This window comes from Cryptomeria japonica, chromosome 8 (genome assembly GCF_030272615.1).
Source record: "Cryptomeria japonica chromosome 8, Sugi_1.0, whole genome shotgun sequence".
NCBI classification, from domain to species: Eukaryota; Viridiplantae; Streptophyta; class Pinopsida; order Cupressales; family Cupressaceae; genus Cryptomeria; species Cryptomeria japonica.
The window spans coordinates 161,189,135-161,207,559 of NC_081412.1; the positions used below are offsets into that span (position 1 = coordinate 161,189,135).

An 18,425-nucleotide genomic window follows, 5' to 3' on the forward strand; every position below is an offset into this window, starting at 1 on the left:
TAAAATTAATAGGATATGTAGGATATATGCTAACTGTCATAGCTATACAATTGATGAAAACATGGGGGTGTTAGTTCTTGCAAAACCAATGATATACTTACATCTGGGTTAGCGGGTTCACAGGTAACCCATTCCTCCTACCCAGGTATTGCAGCAACAGAGTAATTATTTTGGAATATGCTAGGCAATTGGCAAGTTTGCAAGCACTATTGAGACTCAAGCACAAGACCAAAATTACCTTGTCTATTTCGTTAGAGCATTACACATGTTTGAACATTTAAGTAGCAAAGGCAGTAGAGAAAGAATTGCAAGATTTGAGTTTAAAGGAGCTTGATTATGCTCATGAGTGGTATAATCCATATGAAAAATTGAAGTAAATGATGCCAAAATCATATGAAGGACATAAGCTTGCATTGGAGAATTTTTGTGCAAACCTCCAAGATAGTTTTGAAGTTAGAGAAAATGGATATTATAGGTTGTCGGTGCCCCAGATCAATAATTTTGAGATTGAAACAAATATCCCTAAGGAACTAAGAGATGATGGTGAATTACTCGACCCTAAATTCAAGGAGAAGGGGATTGATCAGAAACCACTTACTCCAGTCAGATGGTCCAACCGGGAAGAATTGAGTATTGAAATTGTTACTGCAAAAGTTTTGGAAAGGACAAAGAAATGGTTGAGTTTAAGGATCCGTCCTAGTGCTGCCAAGGAAAAGGAGAATGGGAAATCAACTGATAACCCTCAGACCAAGGTACACAAAGTCTAATTCAACGAAGAACACTTCTACTAATCCAGAAGAAGCAGCAGTGCCAATTGATAATCACTAGCTCAAAAGACAATTGGATGCTAAGATGAAAGAGTCCTAATTTTTTTAAACTATTGCAGAGCATGGGATTACTACAAACTTGCAGACTATCCCATAGGCCTCCATGACCCCCATTTTTCATACAATTGGTCTAGCTTCAGGTGAAGGTGCCTCTCAAGTTGAGACAACTCAAACATTGTCGCCTCCTACCACTCAAACAAAGGGAGTCGATGTGAAACCTCCCCTACTTTTACACAACAAGCTACACCTACTCCAATACCAACACATGAAATGGTCATCATCCATAACATTGAGACAAATTTAGATGAAGATGATGAGTCTATTTCGGTGATAGCAAAGAAGAGGAAATTGGATAAGAAACAAAAAACACTCCAAGAGGAACTTGCTATAGCTGCTGAAGAGCCAGCCATACCAGTGCAGCCTATGGAGATCCATGTACAAGTTGTAGGAGAAGGGGAACTTGATGATGAAGAGGATGAAGAGGATGAAAAGATGGTTCTCACTCCTAAAGATCGGGAGGTTTTGTTACAATAGTTGGGAGGAGACGATCAAGGGAATAAGGATGAAACACAAAGGCAATTTGAAGAAGAGGTTTCTGAAAAGTTAGAATAAATATAGCAACAACTTGACCAGTCTCTTCAAAATGGTCTTGCCCAACAAGTTTCTCAATTTCACCAAAGGCTGCCAACTCCTCAAGATCAACAAGATCAACAAGAGAATCAAAAGGAGGAACAACAAGATGAAGCACAATAAGAAGAGGAGGGGGAACAAAATTTAGAGGCTCATAAGGTCACTGCGGAAGTAGCGGTACAGGGAGAGGAACATGATGACACTGTCCCACAATGGTTGAGTTTTACTTTCAAGAAGAAAGAGAAGGTTGTCTTCCCTACTATGACATTAAAAGATGTGATTATAAAGTCTCCGAGGAGAACGAAAAAAGAAAAAACTATTCATCATTTTTCAAGAACAAACTCTGGAGAAGTGATCATGGATCTAACAACACCGATACAGGATGCCAAAGGACCTTCTCAAGTGACTCCCAAATATCAAGTGTCTACGGTGAACCTGGGTAAGCAGAAAAAGTGGGGAGAAATGGATACCTTAGTTACTGCAACATCTACCGTCAAATCAAGGATGGAAAAGTAACATAAGACTAAAGCAAAGATTAAGGCACAATTGAGGCAATACAAACAATTGATTATGGAGATAGCTAAGCCTCTTGAATCTAGAATAGATGATGCTTTGACATCCACTTTGTCGCTTGCTCTCAGTGATATTAAGGTTATATATGAAATGAAAAAGGTAGCTACATCAATCAAAGCCTGGACGAAGGATCAATTGGGCAAAGTAAGAGAATTCTTGCAAAAGACAATGGAGATACTAGAAGAATATTATTCTAATGAAAATGCTCTTATATATTATGTTACACAATGGAAAAAATAGTTGCATCATCTTTCTAAAAAGTGTAAGATTTTGAAGAAGATCAGAAAGCTAGAGGAGGATGTGATTACCCAGGAAGACTTTTTCGGTTTGAAACAGTTGCCAATTTGCAATCATACATTGATATCTTGGATTTTAAAATGGAGATAATGCAGCAAGGAAGAATTAAATTTATCAAGAAACATCCTTTACTTCTGGATACACTTGATAAGTATGAACTAGTTTTGACTAAACTTCTAGGAGGCTATGGTCATAGTCTCAAGCACGACGGAGTATTACACCAATACAGTGTACTCAGCTAGTGGGATTCGTATCTTGCGGCTCATTTTTCAAAGACTATTGAGTTCACTGCGGATATAATGAATGTTGGCATTTTGAGTTTGTTGGCATTTTGCATAAAGATTGCATTAATGATATGTTGTCATTGATGTCAATTGAACCGGTAATGGTATTCATGTTATTGTTGATATTGTTGTTTTTGATATTGTCTAGTAACCTATATCTTAAGTTTGTGAGATGAACTGGTGAACCGGTGTAAAGGGTTAAACCTTTCTATGTAATGTAACCGGTAAACCCTATCAGTTACTAAACCCTAACCGGCCAAGTTTGATGGTTTATTATCTGATAAGAGGTAATGATGGAGACGTGTGTGATCATTTGATTGAGGATATATTCAAATTGTTTTGGCGTGTTTGTTCTTGTCTAGAGAAGGAGAAAAGTGGATTGCATCTAATGCACAACGCGTGATGAGTTACAAAGTCCGATGAAGTGGTGATCATGTAGCGGTTGGAATTGTCTTAAAGAATGTGAAGAGATTGAAATGATTTCTAATAGTCAAGATTGTACCAACTTGTTTGTAATCTTGATGATGAGAATTAGGTTTTTGTTATGTTACTGACCTAATTGATTTCTATTTAAGGTCGATGAAGTTGTTTGTTAAGGTTGTTGGCAAGGTTGGTAGAAAACCTATTGAGTGTGTAGTTGCCAAACCGGTGAATGGATCTGCACTTTGAGTGAAGGTAGATTGAAGCTTAGAAGGATCTGATCAAGCAAATATAGTGCTACTCAGATAGGTCAAGAAAACCTGTTGTTTTCTAATAATTACAGCAGAAGTAAAATCCCTTAACCAGGTAAGCTCTAACAAGCTTGGTTACTCATTAAATCCTCTAACAAGGTGGTCCATTATCTTGGATTCTTAAATCCTCTAGCAAGGTTACTCCTAACAGAGTATTGTGCTTCTGATAAGGTATATTTGTAAAATCCCTTAACCGGGTGATTCCTAACTGGAATTAGTTCTTAACAGGACTTATTGTAAAGCTCTAACAAGATTTGGCTCCTAACAGGGAAAACTTCAGAAGAGTTCAGATGGCTATCCTTGTGAGTCCCATCTCACCATGGTTTTTACCTATTTGGGTTTTCCATGTATAAACATTTGTGTCAAGTGGTGAATGTTTTTGTGGTTGTGACTTTATTTGTTGAGATGGTTAATTTCTAATAAGGCATGTTATGTAGAAGCATTGAGAGATGAATATGTTGAGCTATGATTGAGCATTGTTGATTTACAAAAATGTTGAAGTTGTTTACTATTAAAGTTGTCATAACAGTTAAACTGGTTGATGTCAAGTATTCCTATGAATATTGATCTTGACTGAGATATGTTTACTTTGTTTAACTAAGTTTGAGTTTGGGAAATTTGTATCAGTTTTTCAATATACTGATTCACCCCCCCCCCCCCCCCTCTCAATATTCTACCGGATACTTATTCTTTCATCATACCATCAATTGGTATCAGAGCATCTCGGGTCCTCTTACTCTAAAATCCTAATAGCTTGAGGAAAAGATCTTGTAGATCATGATTAAGAAAGAAGGTCCGAAGTTCAACAAAGATAACTATAGAATATGGAGTGACATAATGAAGATTTATATTAAGAGTCTTGGTAGTCAGTATTGGGAGCATATAGAAAATAAGTATACTACACCTACTGGACCCCTAACTGATGATCAAAAGAAAGAACAACAAGAAAATCACTAGGCATTAGAAGTTATTATCAGTTCCCTGTCTGATACTGAATATGTAGATGTTCATGGTCTCGAAACTACATATGAAGTATGGAAGAAACTAGAAGATATCTATAGAGGTGATGAGCATGTCAAGATTGCTAAAGAAGAAAGTTTAAGAGGAAAGTTTGACGGCATGAGAATGTCCGAAGGTGAGAGCATCCAGCAATACAATCAAAGGATTAAAGAGATAGTTGGTGAGATAAAGAGTGTAGGAGGGAAAGTGGAAGATGCCACAGTAATCAATAATGTACTGAGAACCTTGCTACTAGTCTATGCTATCTGAGTTGTGGCTATTCAGGATATGAAATCCATTGATAAGACAAAGGTAACTCTTGACTCTATTATTGGCAAACTTACTACTTTTGAACTAAATGGCTATGATGGTAGTGTACAGAAATTAGAATCTACATTTAGAGCTTCTGTCTCTAACCCATCTGTGAGAAGAAGTAGAGAGATTGGCCATAACTATGAATCTAGATCTAGTAGAGATGTTGAAGATGAAGACAGCTTAGTGGAACTTGAAGCATTGTTGGCAAAAAGACTACCTAAAGGCACTGGTAAATATAGAGGTAAGCTACCTTTAAAATGTTTTGCATGCAACAAGATTGGTCATATAGCAACAAATTGCCCTAATGGTGAAAATGAATATAAGAGAGACAAATTTAAGAAATACAAGGGCAAAGGAAAGAGAGATTGTCTTGTAGCTATTGACAGTGGTGTTACCAATGAAGGATCTAATGATGATGGTGAAGCTATTATGTTTGTATCTATTAAGGAAGAAATATCATATCAGAAGGCACTAGTATCCAGAATGGATAACTCTGATGATTGGATCATTGATAGTGGTTGTTCACATCACATGACTGGTGATCAGAGCAAATTTCTTTCCCTAAAGGAATTTGATGGTGGTGTTGTCAGATTTGGCAATGACTCAACCTATATGGTTAAAGGTAAGGGAGTAATTTCTCTTAATGGGAAGAGAAGTACTGACGATGTCTATTGGGTTGAAGGCCTAAAGCATAATCTTTTAAGTGTGGCTCAACTTAATGACAGAGGATACCCATTGGAGTTCTGAAATGGTATATACAAAATATTTGACAACAAAGGTGAATTGATTGCAATCAGAAATAGACTAGAGGTAATCTATTTCATCTCAATCCTAAAATTAGCAACTGATTGATTGCAAAAATAGATGATAGCTGGCTTTGGCATAAGAGATTTTGTCATATTAATTTTGACAATATTATTAAAGTAAGGAAGTCTAAGACAGTAAGAGGTCTACCTCAACTAGACAAACCGGTTAATGCTCTTTGTAAAGAATGTCAACTAGGAAAGATGACTTCTTCAACTTTTAAGAGAAAGTCCTTCTCAGTAGAAAACTTGTTAGATTTGGTTCATATTGATCTATGTGGACCAATTAGAACAAGAAGCATTCAAGATGATAGATAATTTATGATCTTCACTGATGATTGTTCAAGGATGATGTGGGTCACATTCTTGAAGGATAAGAATGAAGCTTTTGGTAAATTCAAGGCATTCAGAGCCTTAGATGAGAAAGAGAGTGACAAAAAGATAAAATGTCTAAGAACAAATCAAGGCGGTGAATTCACTTCTGCTGAGTTCACTAAATATTGTGATGATAATGGTATCAAGTGGCAGCTTTCTGCACTAGGTACACCACAACAGAATGGTATAGCAGAGAGAAACAACCAGTCAGTGGTTGAAGCCACTAGGACTATGTTGATAAAAGGTGTATCAAAAAAAATTTGGAAAGAAGTTGTAAGTACAGTTTTGTACACAATGAACCGAGTGCTAGTGAAAAGAGGTAAGGACAAGACCCCATATGAGTACTGGTATGGGAGATCATCCGATGTTAGCTATTTTAAAATATTTGGTAGCAAATGTTTTATTAAAAGAGGTGATTACATAAGAAAGTTTGAAGCTAAGAGTGATGAAGGCACATTTCTTGGCTATTCCACCAAGAGCAAGTCCTATAAATGCTTCGACAATTGGACACAAAAAATTGTTGAGAGTGTTGATGTTCGTGTAGATGAATGTCCTAAAATTTCAGAAGGAACCAGTTCTAAGAAGAAGGATGAAGGTCCTTGCATTTTGCTTTTAGAACCTGAAACTGTTAAATCAGAAACCGGTAAAAAAAATCCTGATGAAGTTGTTCAACCGGAACAAACAAATTCAGAGGAAGATGACAATGATGAAGCTAAACCTGAAGAGAATGATCATGTTTTACCTAGGTATGTGAGACTGAATCACAACCCTAAACAGATAATTGGGGATAAGGATACGAGTGTACGAACTAGAAGGAGATTAAGAGAGAACTCTTGCATGATCTCCACCTTTGAACCTATAAGTGCTAAAGAGGCATTCGGTGATGATCATTGGGTGAAAGCTATGGAGGAGGAGTTGGATCAAATTGAGAAGAATAAAACTTGGACCCCGGTACCTTGACCGGTAAACAAGAATGTTATGGGTACCAAATGGGTGTTCAGAAACAAATTAAATGAAGATGGTGTTGTAGTTCGCAATAAGGCAAGATTAGTATGCAAAGGATATGCGCAAAAAGAAGGAGAAGATTATGGAGAAACTTTTGCACCAATAGCAAGACTGGAAGGTGTCAGAACATTGCTTGCATTTGCAGCTTATACGAAGTTCAAGGTATACTAGATGGATGTCAAGTCTGCATTTTTGAATGGGATACTGGAAGAAGAGGTTTATATAGAGAAACCTAATGGTTATGCATTGACAAACAAGGAAGACATGGTATGCAAATTGCGTAAAGCCTTGTATAGATTAAAGAAGGCACCTAGAGCATGGTATGAACGACTTCATACTCATTTGATGAAGATAGGATTTGTTAGAACCAGTGATGACAACAACATTTATCTCGAGTCTGAAGGAGATGAAATACCGGTTAGTGAAGTATTTGTAGATGACATTATATTTGGAGGTAATGATGACATGAGTAATTGTTTTGCAGATGAAATGAAGAATGAATTTGAGATGTCATTAGTAGGGAAAATAAAAAATTTCATAGGCTTACAGATACAGCAGATGAAGAATGGTATTTTCATTACTTAATCCAAGTATGTGAAAGAGGTTTTGAAGAATTTTGGTATGAGTGACTATAAACCAATTGGAACCCCAATAGTTAAAGGTTGTAAATTGTCCAAGGAAGATGCATCTAAGTCTGTAGATGAAAAGGAATACAGGTCAATGATTGGAAAATTACACTATGTTGTTCACAGTCAACCGGATATTGCCCATGCAGCTGGTATTGTTGCTAGATTTTAGAAGAATCCAAAGGAGGCACATCTGATGGCAACTAAAAGAATCTTTAGATATCTAAAATGTACTGTTGACTATGGATTATGGTATCCATATGGTGGAAATTTTGATCTGAAAGCATACACAGATACCAATTGGGTAGGAAACATTGATGACCGGAAGAGTTCTACAGGTGGAGCATTCTTTTTAGGAGGAAGGCTAGTCTCTTGGAGCAGTAAAAAGCAGAGTTGCACCTCACAATCTACTGTTGAAGCTAACTATGTAGCAGTTTATATGAATTGCACACAAGCTATGTGGATGAGACACATTTTGGAAGGTTTGAAGATGGAAATATCTGAACCTATAAAGATTTTGTTAGATAATACAAGTGCAATAAACATTTCCAAAAATCATGTTTTGCACACAAGGACTAAGCACATTGAATTGAAATATCACTTCTTGAGAGAAAAAGTTCAACGTAAAGATGTTATCTTGGAGCATGTTTCTACCAAGGAGAAGCTTGCAGATATCTTTACCAAACTTCTGCCTAAGACCACTTTCGAGTATCTTAGAAGTCAATTGGGGGTTGTCCCTCTTCATGAAGTCAGTTGAGCATGATGTTGATTGCATTAGTCCCTTAATTACTTGTAGAATCTTATATATATTGATGAAGGAGTGGATGTATTCCATAGGGGGAGCATCAACATCACAAGTGAGAGAAGAATTACATGTTTTACTTTCACTTTGGCATTGTTGTCAAAGGGGGAGAAGAATTATGTGATTGAGAACAAGTATTATGTGTCTGATTAAGTGAACCAGCGACAAGATGACGACAGGACTGAGCAAGGTGAATACTTGGTAATGTAAACCAGGATTCCTATTCACCAATCTCAGTAGCAATTAGCGGCATTGATATTTGTATTGCCTTCAATGCCAAAGTGGGAGATTGTTGGCATTTTGAGTTTGTTGGCATTTTGCATAAAGATTGCATTAATGATATGTTGTCATTGATGTCAATTGAATCGGTAATGGTATTCATGTTATTGTTGATATTGTTGTTTTTGATATTGGCTAGTAATAGGTATGTTAAGTTTGTGAGATGAACCGGTGAGCCGATGTAAAGGGTTAAACCTTTCTATGTAATGTAATCGGTAAACCCTATCAGCTATTAAACCCTAACCGATCAAGTTTGATGGTTTATTATCTGATAAGCGGTAATGATGGAGACACGTGTGATCATTTGATTGAGGATATATTCAAATTGTTTTGGTGTGTTTGTTCTTGTCTAGGGAAGGAGAAAAGTGGATTGCATCTAATGCACAATGCATGATGAGTTACAAAGTCCGATGAAGTGGTGATCATGGAGCGGTTGGAATTGTCTTGAAGAATGTGTAGAGATTGAAATGGTTTCTAACGGTCAAGATTGTACCAACTTGTTTGTAATTTCGATGATGAGAATTAGGTTTTTGTTGTGTTACTGACCTAATTGATTTCTATTTAAGGTCGATGAAGTTGTTTGTTAAGGTTGTGTAAAGCGGAAAATCGCGATCGAACCCTAAGTGTTCCCCCCACCACTCCAAGGAGAGAGAAAGGGGGTCACTAGGTTTGACGGTTTTCACTTAGGGGAGACTTTACATTCAAAAGAGGGGTTGAAACCCACAATATCCAATCCCACACAATGCAAGATTGGATTCTAAATGAATTTCAAGGGTTATGACAACAAGGCTACCCTCTTTTGTAAAGAATGTAGATAGAAGGATTAAGCTAGGAATGCATAGAAAGTGAGAAAGATTCACTTATAAACAGAGATAGGAATATGGGATGAAACTGCGGACCTGGAATTAGCAGTAAAATGTCGAGACGGCGCTGTCCTACAAATTTGAGCGAAAGTTGACGGGACGATGGTGCCTGGCGTGCACACGGTCCTCCAAAAAATCCGCGAAACGAAGGGGGATCTGTTCGTCTCTGCACAAGGATTCTAGATCTTCAATTACAGCCGCGTACCTGCAACCTACACACAGAAAAGCGAGGACGATTGGGGGGTTAGGGATTAGGGGTTTGCCCTTAGGTCAAACCCCGGTTTTGGAATTAACCAAGAAATGAGAAATGTTGTAAATGTAAATGATTGTAATGTAATAAAGTACCAATACCTTGTTGTAAGAATGTTTGTATTCTTACATGTGAAGGTGTAATTGTTGTTGTATGTTGTATGTTGTAAGTGATCTCCTCTTCAATGGTTGAATCCTTGTCTTGAATGCAACACTTAGCCTTGAATGGAGACTTAGAATGATCAATTGCTTGAAGGAATGCTTGAATGCTTGAATGCTTGAATGTTTGAATGTCGCTTCTGCCTTTTTTTCCATCTACCAAAATGGGAGAGGAAATGTAGTTTATATACTTGCTAGTTAGGGTTGAAAGGCTGATTTTTCCGACATTGGGCCGACATAGCAACCTTATTTTCCAATTTGCAAACTAAAAGACCCGAAGCCCCATAAGAGACCGGGCCCAAAATAGGGCCCGGGACCAGGGCGCTGGGCGCTATGGTCCCACCTCCAGGGACAGCAGCGTGCAAGGAGGATCAGGCCAGGGTGCTGAAAAATGCAGTTTTTGATGTCATGAACAAGTTTCGGGGTCTCCATTCAGGTTCTGTGTTGCATCGCCATCGTGAAGACCCAAATGCGGTCAAAATTGCAAGTGCCGCAATTTTAGGACGCTACAGGTTGTTGGCAAGGTTGGTAGAAAACCTATTGAGTGTGTAGTTGCCAAACCGGTGAATGGATCTGCACTTTGAGTGAAGGTAGATTGAAGCTTAGAAGGATCTGATCAAGCAAATATAGTGCTACTCAGATAGGTCAAGAAAACCTGTTGTTTTCTAATAATTACAGCAGAAGTAAAATCCCTTAACCGAGTAAGCTCTAACAAGCTTGGTTACTCATTAAATCCTCTAACAAGGTGGTCCATTAGCTTGGATTCTTAAATCCTCCAGCAAGGTTACTCCTAACAGAGTATTGTGCTTCTGACAAGGCATATTTGTAAAATCCCTTAACCGGGTGATTCCTAATCGGAATTAGTTCTTAACAAGAGTTCTTAACAGGACTTATTGTAAATCTCTAATAGGCTTTGGCTCCTTACAGGGCGAACGTCAAAAGAGTTCAGATAGCTATCCTTGTGACTCCCATCTCATCGTGGTTTTTTACCTATTTGGGTTTTCCACGTATAAACATTTGTGCCAAGTGGTGAATGCTCTTGTGGTTGTGACTTTATTTGTTGATATGGTTAATTTTTGATAAGGCATGTTATGTAGAAGCATTGAGAGATGAATATGTTGAGTTATGATTGAGCATTGTTGATTTACATAAATGTTGAAGTTGTTTACTATTAAAGTTGTCATAACAGTTAAACCGGTTGATGTCAAGTAGTCCTATGAATATGGATCTTGACTGAGATATGTTTACTTTGTTTAACTGAGTTTCAATTTGGGAACTTTGTATCTATTTTTCAATATGTTGATTCACCCCCCCCCACCTCTCAGTATTCTACCAAATACTTATTCTTTCATCATACCATCAATGAATAGGTATATGTATGTAATATTCCAGTGCCAGGAAGCTGAGACTTTAATGGATCTGATGGTTGACAAAGTAGAAAGTGTAAAAGAGATACTTAGAGTATCTAAGTTTCGAATAATTTATATTGTTGATCTACCTACTACTTCTTTGGAATGCTTTATCAACGACTACTGAAACTACAAGAAGAAGTGAATAATGAACAGATAGTTCTAGAGGATGAATGCATGTTGGGTCATCACCATCACCATCTCAACTTAGCTGTCAACTGGAGTTATATCTTAGACTTTCTTTTTGGAGGCACTATTTTTTCATGTTTCAAAATATTTTCTATTGCAACACTGTTTTGGAAGTGGACATGTAGTGCCAGTTTAGTAACACTTAATTGGAGTTTTCAAGCAACAACTTGCATGTCGACTGTAACTCCTTCCTTTTTGTAATCCTATAATGTAGGCATGATTCTTTCCTAGGATGTAGGGAAAAACTCTATAAATTGTAGAATTTGGGCCATTTTGAGGGTCCGCAAATTTAAGATTTGAGGTCCATTCTAGAGATTTTATGCAAATTTTCATAAATTTAAAAGATTTTGTGATACTCTTTGAAGTTTAATACAAAAAGAAGATTGTGGATTGCCTGATCTACTTGTGTGTTCTATATGGTTGTGTTCTTCGTGATCTGGTAACTTCTATCATTTGAATCAACAACTAGTACTCTTGGAAGTTTTATTGTTTTATGAATCATATTGCGCATGTAAATGGTATATGAGGATTAAATTGATAGGGCAATCATTGATTGGGTGATATTCATTTTTGTTGGTGTGTGAAGTTGTCTGACTTTATATACTTTCTGGAGCTCGTTATTTTAATGTTGATTTAGTGATGTTGATAATACTTGGATTATGAAATTCTAACCGTGTGGATCATTCAGTTGTTATTGTATTGATTTCATTGTTATTTCCTTGTTCCCCTGATCTATCTTTTGTTGTTTGTTTTGAGAGAATCTAAATCGGAAAATACAAAAAAAAAAATAGGCAATTCAAAAGTAGCTACAACCAGGAGGCCCCTTGACAGGTACGATCGCATCAACCACTGAGCTGCCCATCACCACCGAGACCCGACTATAGAGACCTTGGAGTAGTTAGTTTCCCAAAACTTATTGCTTTTCAGGATAGGTGGTGAGCGTTCACATAAACTACCTGATAGTTGGTGAGTGTGTCAAAACACCCATCAGGTCTCGACGGTGATGGGCAGCTCAGTGACTAATGCGATCATACCTATCAAAGGGCCTTGGAGTAGTTAGTTTCCCAAAACTTACTATTTTTCACGAGAGGTGGTGAGTGTTCACATAAACTACCTGACTATTGGTGAGTGTGTCAAAGCACCCGTCAACAGGTATAATTTGTCTTTGCAAAATTATTGTGAATGTGAGATATGTTTGCAAGTTCTTCCTAAGGAGATGATTAAATTCTATAGAGATATTTCAATGAATTAGGAAATGCAATGGTGATCATTACGTAGAGTTTGGAATGTGATATAAATAGACATTTATGTAAAGCATGAATGTTCACGTTTTGTGGTTGGATCTTGAATTTTCCATTTAATGTTTAAAGGCTTCATGTTTTGACTCTATTACCCCAAGATTAGGCACTGATCTTTGAGAACTTTATTCAATTTCAAATACTATTTCAATCAAATCAAATCTATTTTCCTATTTTATGTTCGTAGGAGTAGGATTAGAATCGGAATCATTGTCAATTGTGCACTTTAGTAATAAATAACCATGAATAGAGCCATTTCAGGGTTGAATTACATGCATTATGGTTGAAATCCATTGAGAATTATTTACTTTGTGACAATATCTGTTGATATTTGCATAGAGTCTTTCAATATTGCAAGGTCTTCCCACCTAGGTCTTGCAGAGCCTAAAGTGTAGAAGAAATCAATCATCATTTGATTAATTCATGTACATTGGCCACCAATCTAGATCTTTGTTGATAGGAAATAGGCTAATTAGGAATATCTGGGCAATCAGTTGGAAACACCAAGAGGTATTATCTTTATTCTTTGGAAAGCTTGTTTAGGAACAAATATCAAATCTTCCAAGGTCATCCTAATATTATTTGGTAAGTTTGACAAAAGAAACTTTGGTAGATAAGTGTTTTGTGGATGAAGTCTTAGCATCTTTTAATATTTAAAATTTGAGGCAACTTGATTTGGGCTATTTTATTATAGATGTCTCTTCTGAATTTAGGCTCAAATCCTCTAATGAGGTGAATGGAATTAATAAATGATCTTCTCCTCTTTTGATTATTTTTAAAATTAACACTAATGGTTCTTCTTTTGGCAGCTTAGGTGCTATGGAGATTGGTGGATCTGGATAGGAAAGTATTAGTTTGGTTCAATTCATTTTTCCTACTACTATGGGTCCATCAACATTGATAATCAAATGAAGGATTGAGCACTCTTTATGGCTCTCAAGAAAGCTTGTGAATTGAGTTGGAAGAAGATAATTTGTTGGATGATTCTATGAGTTTGGTCTTCCTTTTAAATAATGGAAGGCTTCAAGAGTCTTCTTGGAGGTTGGTTTCTTATGTTGAGTAGATCCTTTGCCTTTTGTAAAATTTTGAGTCTATCTCCTTTGTTCACATCCCAAGAGAATGGAATGTTGTTGCGATTTGTTTGGTCAAATAGAAATCTGATGTTAATCGTACTTGGAAGGTCATAGATTGAACATCCCTATCTTTTTCTCAATCTTTACAAATTATTCAAGTCCTTTATAATGATATAGTTTGATCTATTTGATTTTCCACCCTCTTTATTTGTTTAAGGGAACTCTGAAGGAAGAAAAATGAAAAGGCAAATAGAAAATGAATAAACTCCAAGAGTTGACAAATGAGGTAACAAAGTGTTGTAAGTGACACCTAGAATTGACAAATGAAACAACAAAATGTTGTAAGTGACACCTGGAGTTGACAAATGAAGCAACAAAATGTTGTAAGTGATACCCAGAATTGACAAATGAAGCAACAAAATGTTGAAGTGACACATGAGTTGACAAATGAAGGTTTCACAAAGGATACTCCAAACTCTACCAAATATGGCCCATGTTGATAGCGATATCACTCACGTTAGGGTAACTGCACATTGCGTTGACATTCTAATATTTAGGTGTGAAGGTTGTCTCAAGCAAACTTGTTTCTTTATTTAAGGATAAACTTGAATAACCTGTAGACTCTGGTTTTTAGTATTTAATGCCATTGAGGTCTCTTCCCCCATTGGGTCCCAAATCCATGATCACGCGGGGCCTAAAACTTGAAAAGGCTAATACACAGCTTTGCTTTAAAGATTCATGGTATGCTCCACTAATCCCTGCGTCTCCAATTAGGGCAATCTATTTTGCCCCTATTGGACTCAGATTCGCCCATATAAACTATTTGAGTAGCTAAGGTATCCATCGTTGTCACATTGTCAACCAACCAACTAATGTATTTTGCTTAGAATTTAAGAACTCAGAGATGAATATTTTATGCTAGAACTAAATTCCTTTCTCATGGGCCCTTTGATTATGCTTCTGGCCGACAGGGCATCACATTTGTTCTTTAAATACCCATCATCTGGAATACCTGTCATCCACCCAGAAAGTGTTTTTTGAACTGTTTTTTGTTGTGATTTATCACTTTTAAGCTAATGGGTTTTGAAAATGGTGATGACAAGAGCAAGTATGGAAAAGAATTGTTGTGCTTCATTATGTTCTGCAAACTTTTTGGAGTGTTAAAAGAGAAGAATAGTTGTGTTTCATTATGTTCTGCAAGCTTTTTGGAGTGTTAAAGAAAAGAATAGTTGTGTTTCATTATGTTCTGAAAGCTTTTTGAAATGTTAAAAGAATGATATGGAAAACAATAGTTGTGTTTCATTATGTTCTGCAAACTTTTTGGGGTGTTATAAGAATGATTTGTGATGATGAATGTGAGTGCAGGTGGTGGACTAGGGAGACTGTGGCTGTGGTCACAGGGGCAAACAAAGGCATAGGTTTTGAAATTGTACGTCAGTTGGCAGAAAATGGTTTAACTGTTGTTCTCACTTCAAGAGACCTCAGTAGAGGATTGAGAGCCACCAAAACCCTTCATGATGAGGGTTTCAATAATGTTGTATTCCATGAGCTGGAAATACAGAACTTGCAGAGCGTTTCAGAGTTTGCAATGTGGTTGAAGGAGAATTATGGTGGTCTGGACATCTTGGTATGATTGAGCTGTAAACAACTGACATATTGTTTGTTATTTAGGCCATCTAGAACTGCAAATTATACCAAACTTGTGTTTACTTTTGAGCATACAATATACCCACTTCAGTGAGGAATAATATAAGAATCTTGGTTGACCTTCTGAATTGATTTGGCCATGGTGGTGTGGATGGATTCTTGCAGGTCAACAACGCTGGGATCTTTGGTACCACCATTGATAAGGAAGCTGCAATTCAAGCTGCCTGTGTCTCACGAATGCAATATGATTTGATGGTAAAGTTTAACTTTGTAAAGAATATATTTTCTCTTCTCTGATATCAATACCCAGTGGGATTAGGGGAAACCTTGTTGTAATATATAATTTTCTTTTGCATGAGTTGCCCTCCATCCTGAAATCAATACCTAATGGGATTTGGTGAAGCAAAATCTTAATATGCATTACTATGACCTCCATCTGCATGAACTGTCTGTCCAATATCTTGTTTTCTTAAACTAGTAATATGCGCTACTATAATTTCTGTCTGCATGAGTTTCCATCCACCCTGAAATTAATACCTAGTGGGATTTGGCGAAATAAAATCTTAATAGGCACTACTATAACCTTCATCTGCATGAGCTGTCCTTCACCCAATACTTTTTTTTCTAAGTCGCAATAAGCACTACTACAATTTCCATCTGCATAGATTGCTCTCCACCCTAAAATCAATATCTACTAAGATTTGGTGAAGCAAAATCTTAATATGCACATACTATAACCTCCATTTGCATGAGCTGTCCCCTATCCAATATCTTGTTTTCTAAAACTCTAATATGTACTATCATAACTTCCATCCGTATGAGTTGTCCTCCTTGAAATCAATATCTAGTGGGTTTTTGACGATTTGCACTACTATAATCTCTGTCTGCATGAACTCCTCTCCACCCAATATGAATTCTTGATGTATTTATCACATTAGATTTGATTTTCAACTTCTTTTTCTATTGTCTTTGTCCACAGAGCGATCCAGCTTTTTCCCAAGCATTCAAGACAAACTACGAGATGTCCAAGAAATGCATAGAAATAAACTACTATGGCACTAAAAGAATCACAGAAGCATTACTGCCCCTGATCAGACCAGAAGGTAGAATTGTGAACGTTTCCTCAGAGGCCGGATTGCTAAAGGTATAAAACATCTCATTCCGATAACAATCATACCTAGTTATTCAGTGTTATCATCAATTCTTCTTCTCAATATATGTGATCTTTTGGATTTGGAGCTTCTAATCAAAACTTATGTAATCTTTTATAGATGCTGAAGAATGATTCCCTTCAAACCGAACTTTCAAACATTTCAAAAATAACAGAGGGATTAATTGACAAGATGCTTGAAATGTTTCTACATGATATGAAAAGTGGTAATTTGGAAGGAAAAGGTTGGCCATTTTTTACACCTCATTACTCTCTGTCAAAGATTGCTTTGAATGCTTATTCTCGCATGCTTGCTCAGAAATTATCAGAAAGAAGAATATATGTGAATAATGTACATCCAGGAGATGTTCAAACTGACATGACTGATTACTTGGGAAGTTTAACTCCCTCTCAAGGAGCCCACAGTTGTGTAATGCTAGCTCTGTTACCTCCTGGTGGGCCTTCTGGACACTTCTTTTTCATGAAAGAAGCCCATTCTTTCTGAGTGTATCTTCATTTTATTTGAAGTATTAGTTATATAATCTTATTTGAAATGCAGTTTAAACTGCATTTTGTAATTGATTCAACTGGGATCAAAGCCCAGAGTAAATATTATATGAGCTAGGAGGCAGATTCCCCATGTTTTCTATGATGACTGTACAAGATACGCTTCTCAGTAGATTGGAATGTAGGTTTGTTGTCATGGCTTCACATGATATATATAAAAGAATAAAAGTGAGCATATTATGTACAGAGCTCAATTCATATGAATATAAGTATTTGGATGATATGGAAATCTTTCTCTAATTTTAATGTTGTTCTACTTGTATAGCTATTATCTGGTTTGAATATACATATTCATTTTATGTATGTTTTTTTATAGTTTTGAGTTAGACTTTTAAAGGTAGATAGTGATAGTCAATAGGTCATCAGGTCTAATCATAAAAAATGTTAAGAATGAGGTGTTGTACATCTTGTATAAAAAATGAATTATTTAATTATTTGTGATACATGTTTAGATCTTTAGGAGATGTGTTTAACACATTAAATATTCATTTGAGTTCACTTGTAATGTTGTAAATGACATTGATTGGTTATTTTATATATGAATTGCACATGTGAAAAATATTTAATTTTGAGAAATTTAGTACCATGGTTTTGTGTACTCATGGTTTTGAGACACATGGTTTCACCTTACCACTTGGTTGTTTTGTGTGAGCTTAATTTTATAAAAGCACTCACATGTTTAAGTGGTTGAGGTTGGTTAGTTGGTTTTTTGGTTTGACTGTCATTGCATTGAGCTCTTTTCTAAAGAGCGCATATGTGAAGCATTGCATGTGATGCGTGGATATGTGCTTTGACACATTCCGAATGTATTGAAGGACTATTCATGGAGACTCTCTAAGTGTATTATGATATTTTCATTATTGTTTATTACATTGAGTGTGAATACTTCTTAAGGTTGAATTTTTCTCTTTAAATTTTTCTAATGAAATATCCTTATGTTATATTGTGGAATGTCTGTGATCATTAGATAAAAGACACGTACATAGTTTATGCATACTAAATGATCTTATATACAAATTTCAATTTCAATAAAAAAAATTATAATAACCACATGACAATAACATTTAATTAAAAAAAATCTTTAAAAATACATAAAATGTATAAATAAACACCACCTAAAAAACAATATATTATGTAATATTTACAAATGAAATTTTAAATATAAATTGAAAAAAAATTGATAACATACACTATATCTTTAAATCTATATACTTTTCAAACATTTTTAAAAATTTATACAAGCACATTTTTAACAAATAATGTTTTTCTGGTTTT

The 18,425-nt window shown here is 36.1% G+C and overlaps 1 protein-coding gene across 1 annotated transcript; it reads left to right on the top strand.

Annotated features, from left to right (window-relative positions):
- Positions 1-15,122: 15,122 nt before the first annotated feature.
- Positions 15,123-17,313, top strand: LOC131044792 ((+)-neomenthol dehydrogenase). The gene is made up of 4 exons (XM_057978226.2): positions 15,123-15,413; positions 15,599-15,688; positions 16,413-16,577; positions 16,705-17,313. Exons 1-4 carry the CDS (start codon positions 15,123-15,125, stop codon positions 17,086-17,088), a joined length of 930 nt encoding a protein of 309 aa, XP_057834209.2. The 3' UTR covers positions 17,089-17,313.
- Positions 17,314-18,425: the final 1,112 nt, after the last annotated feature.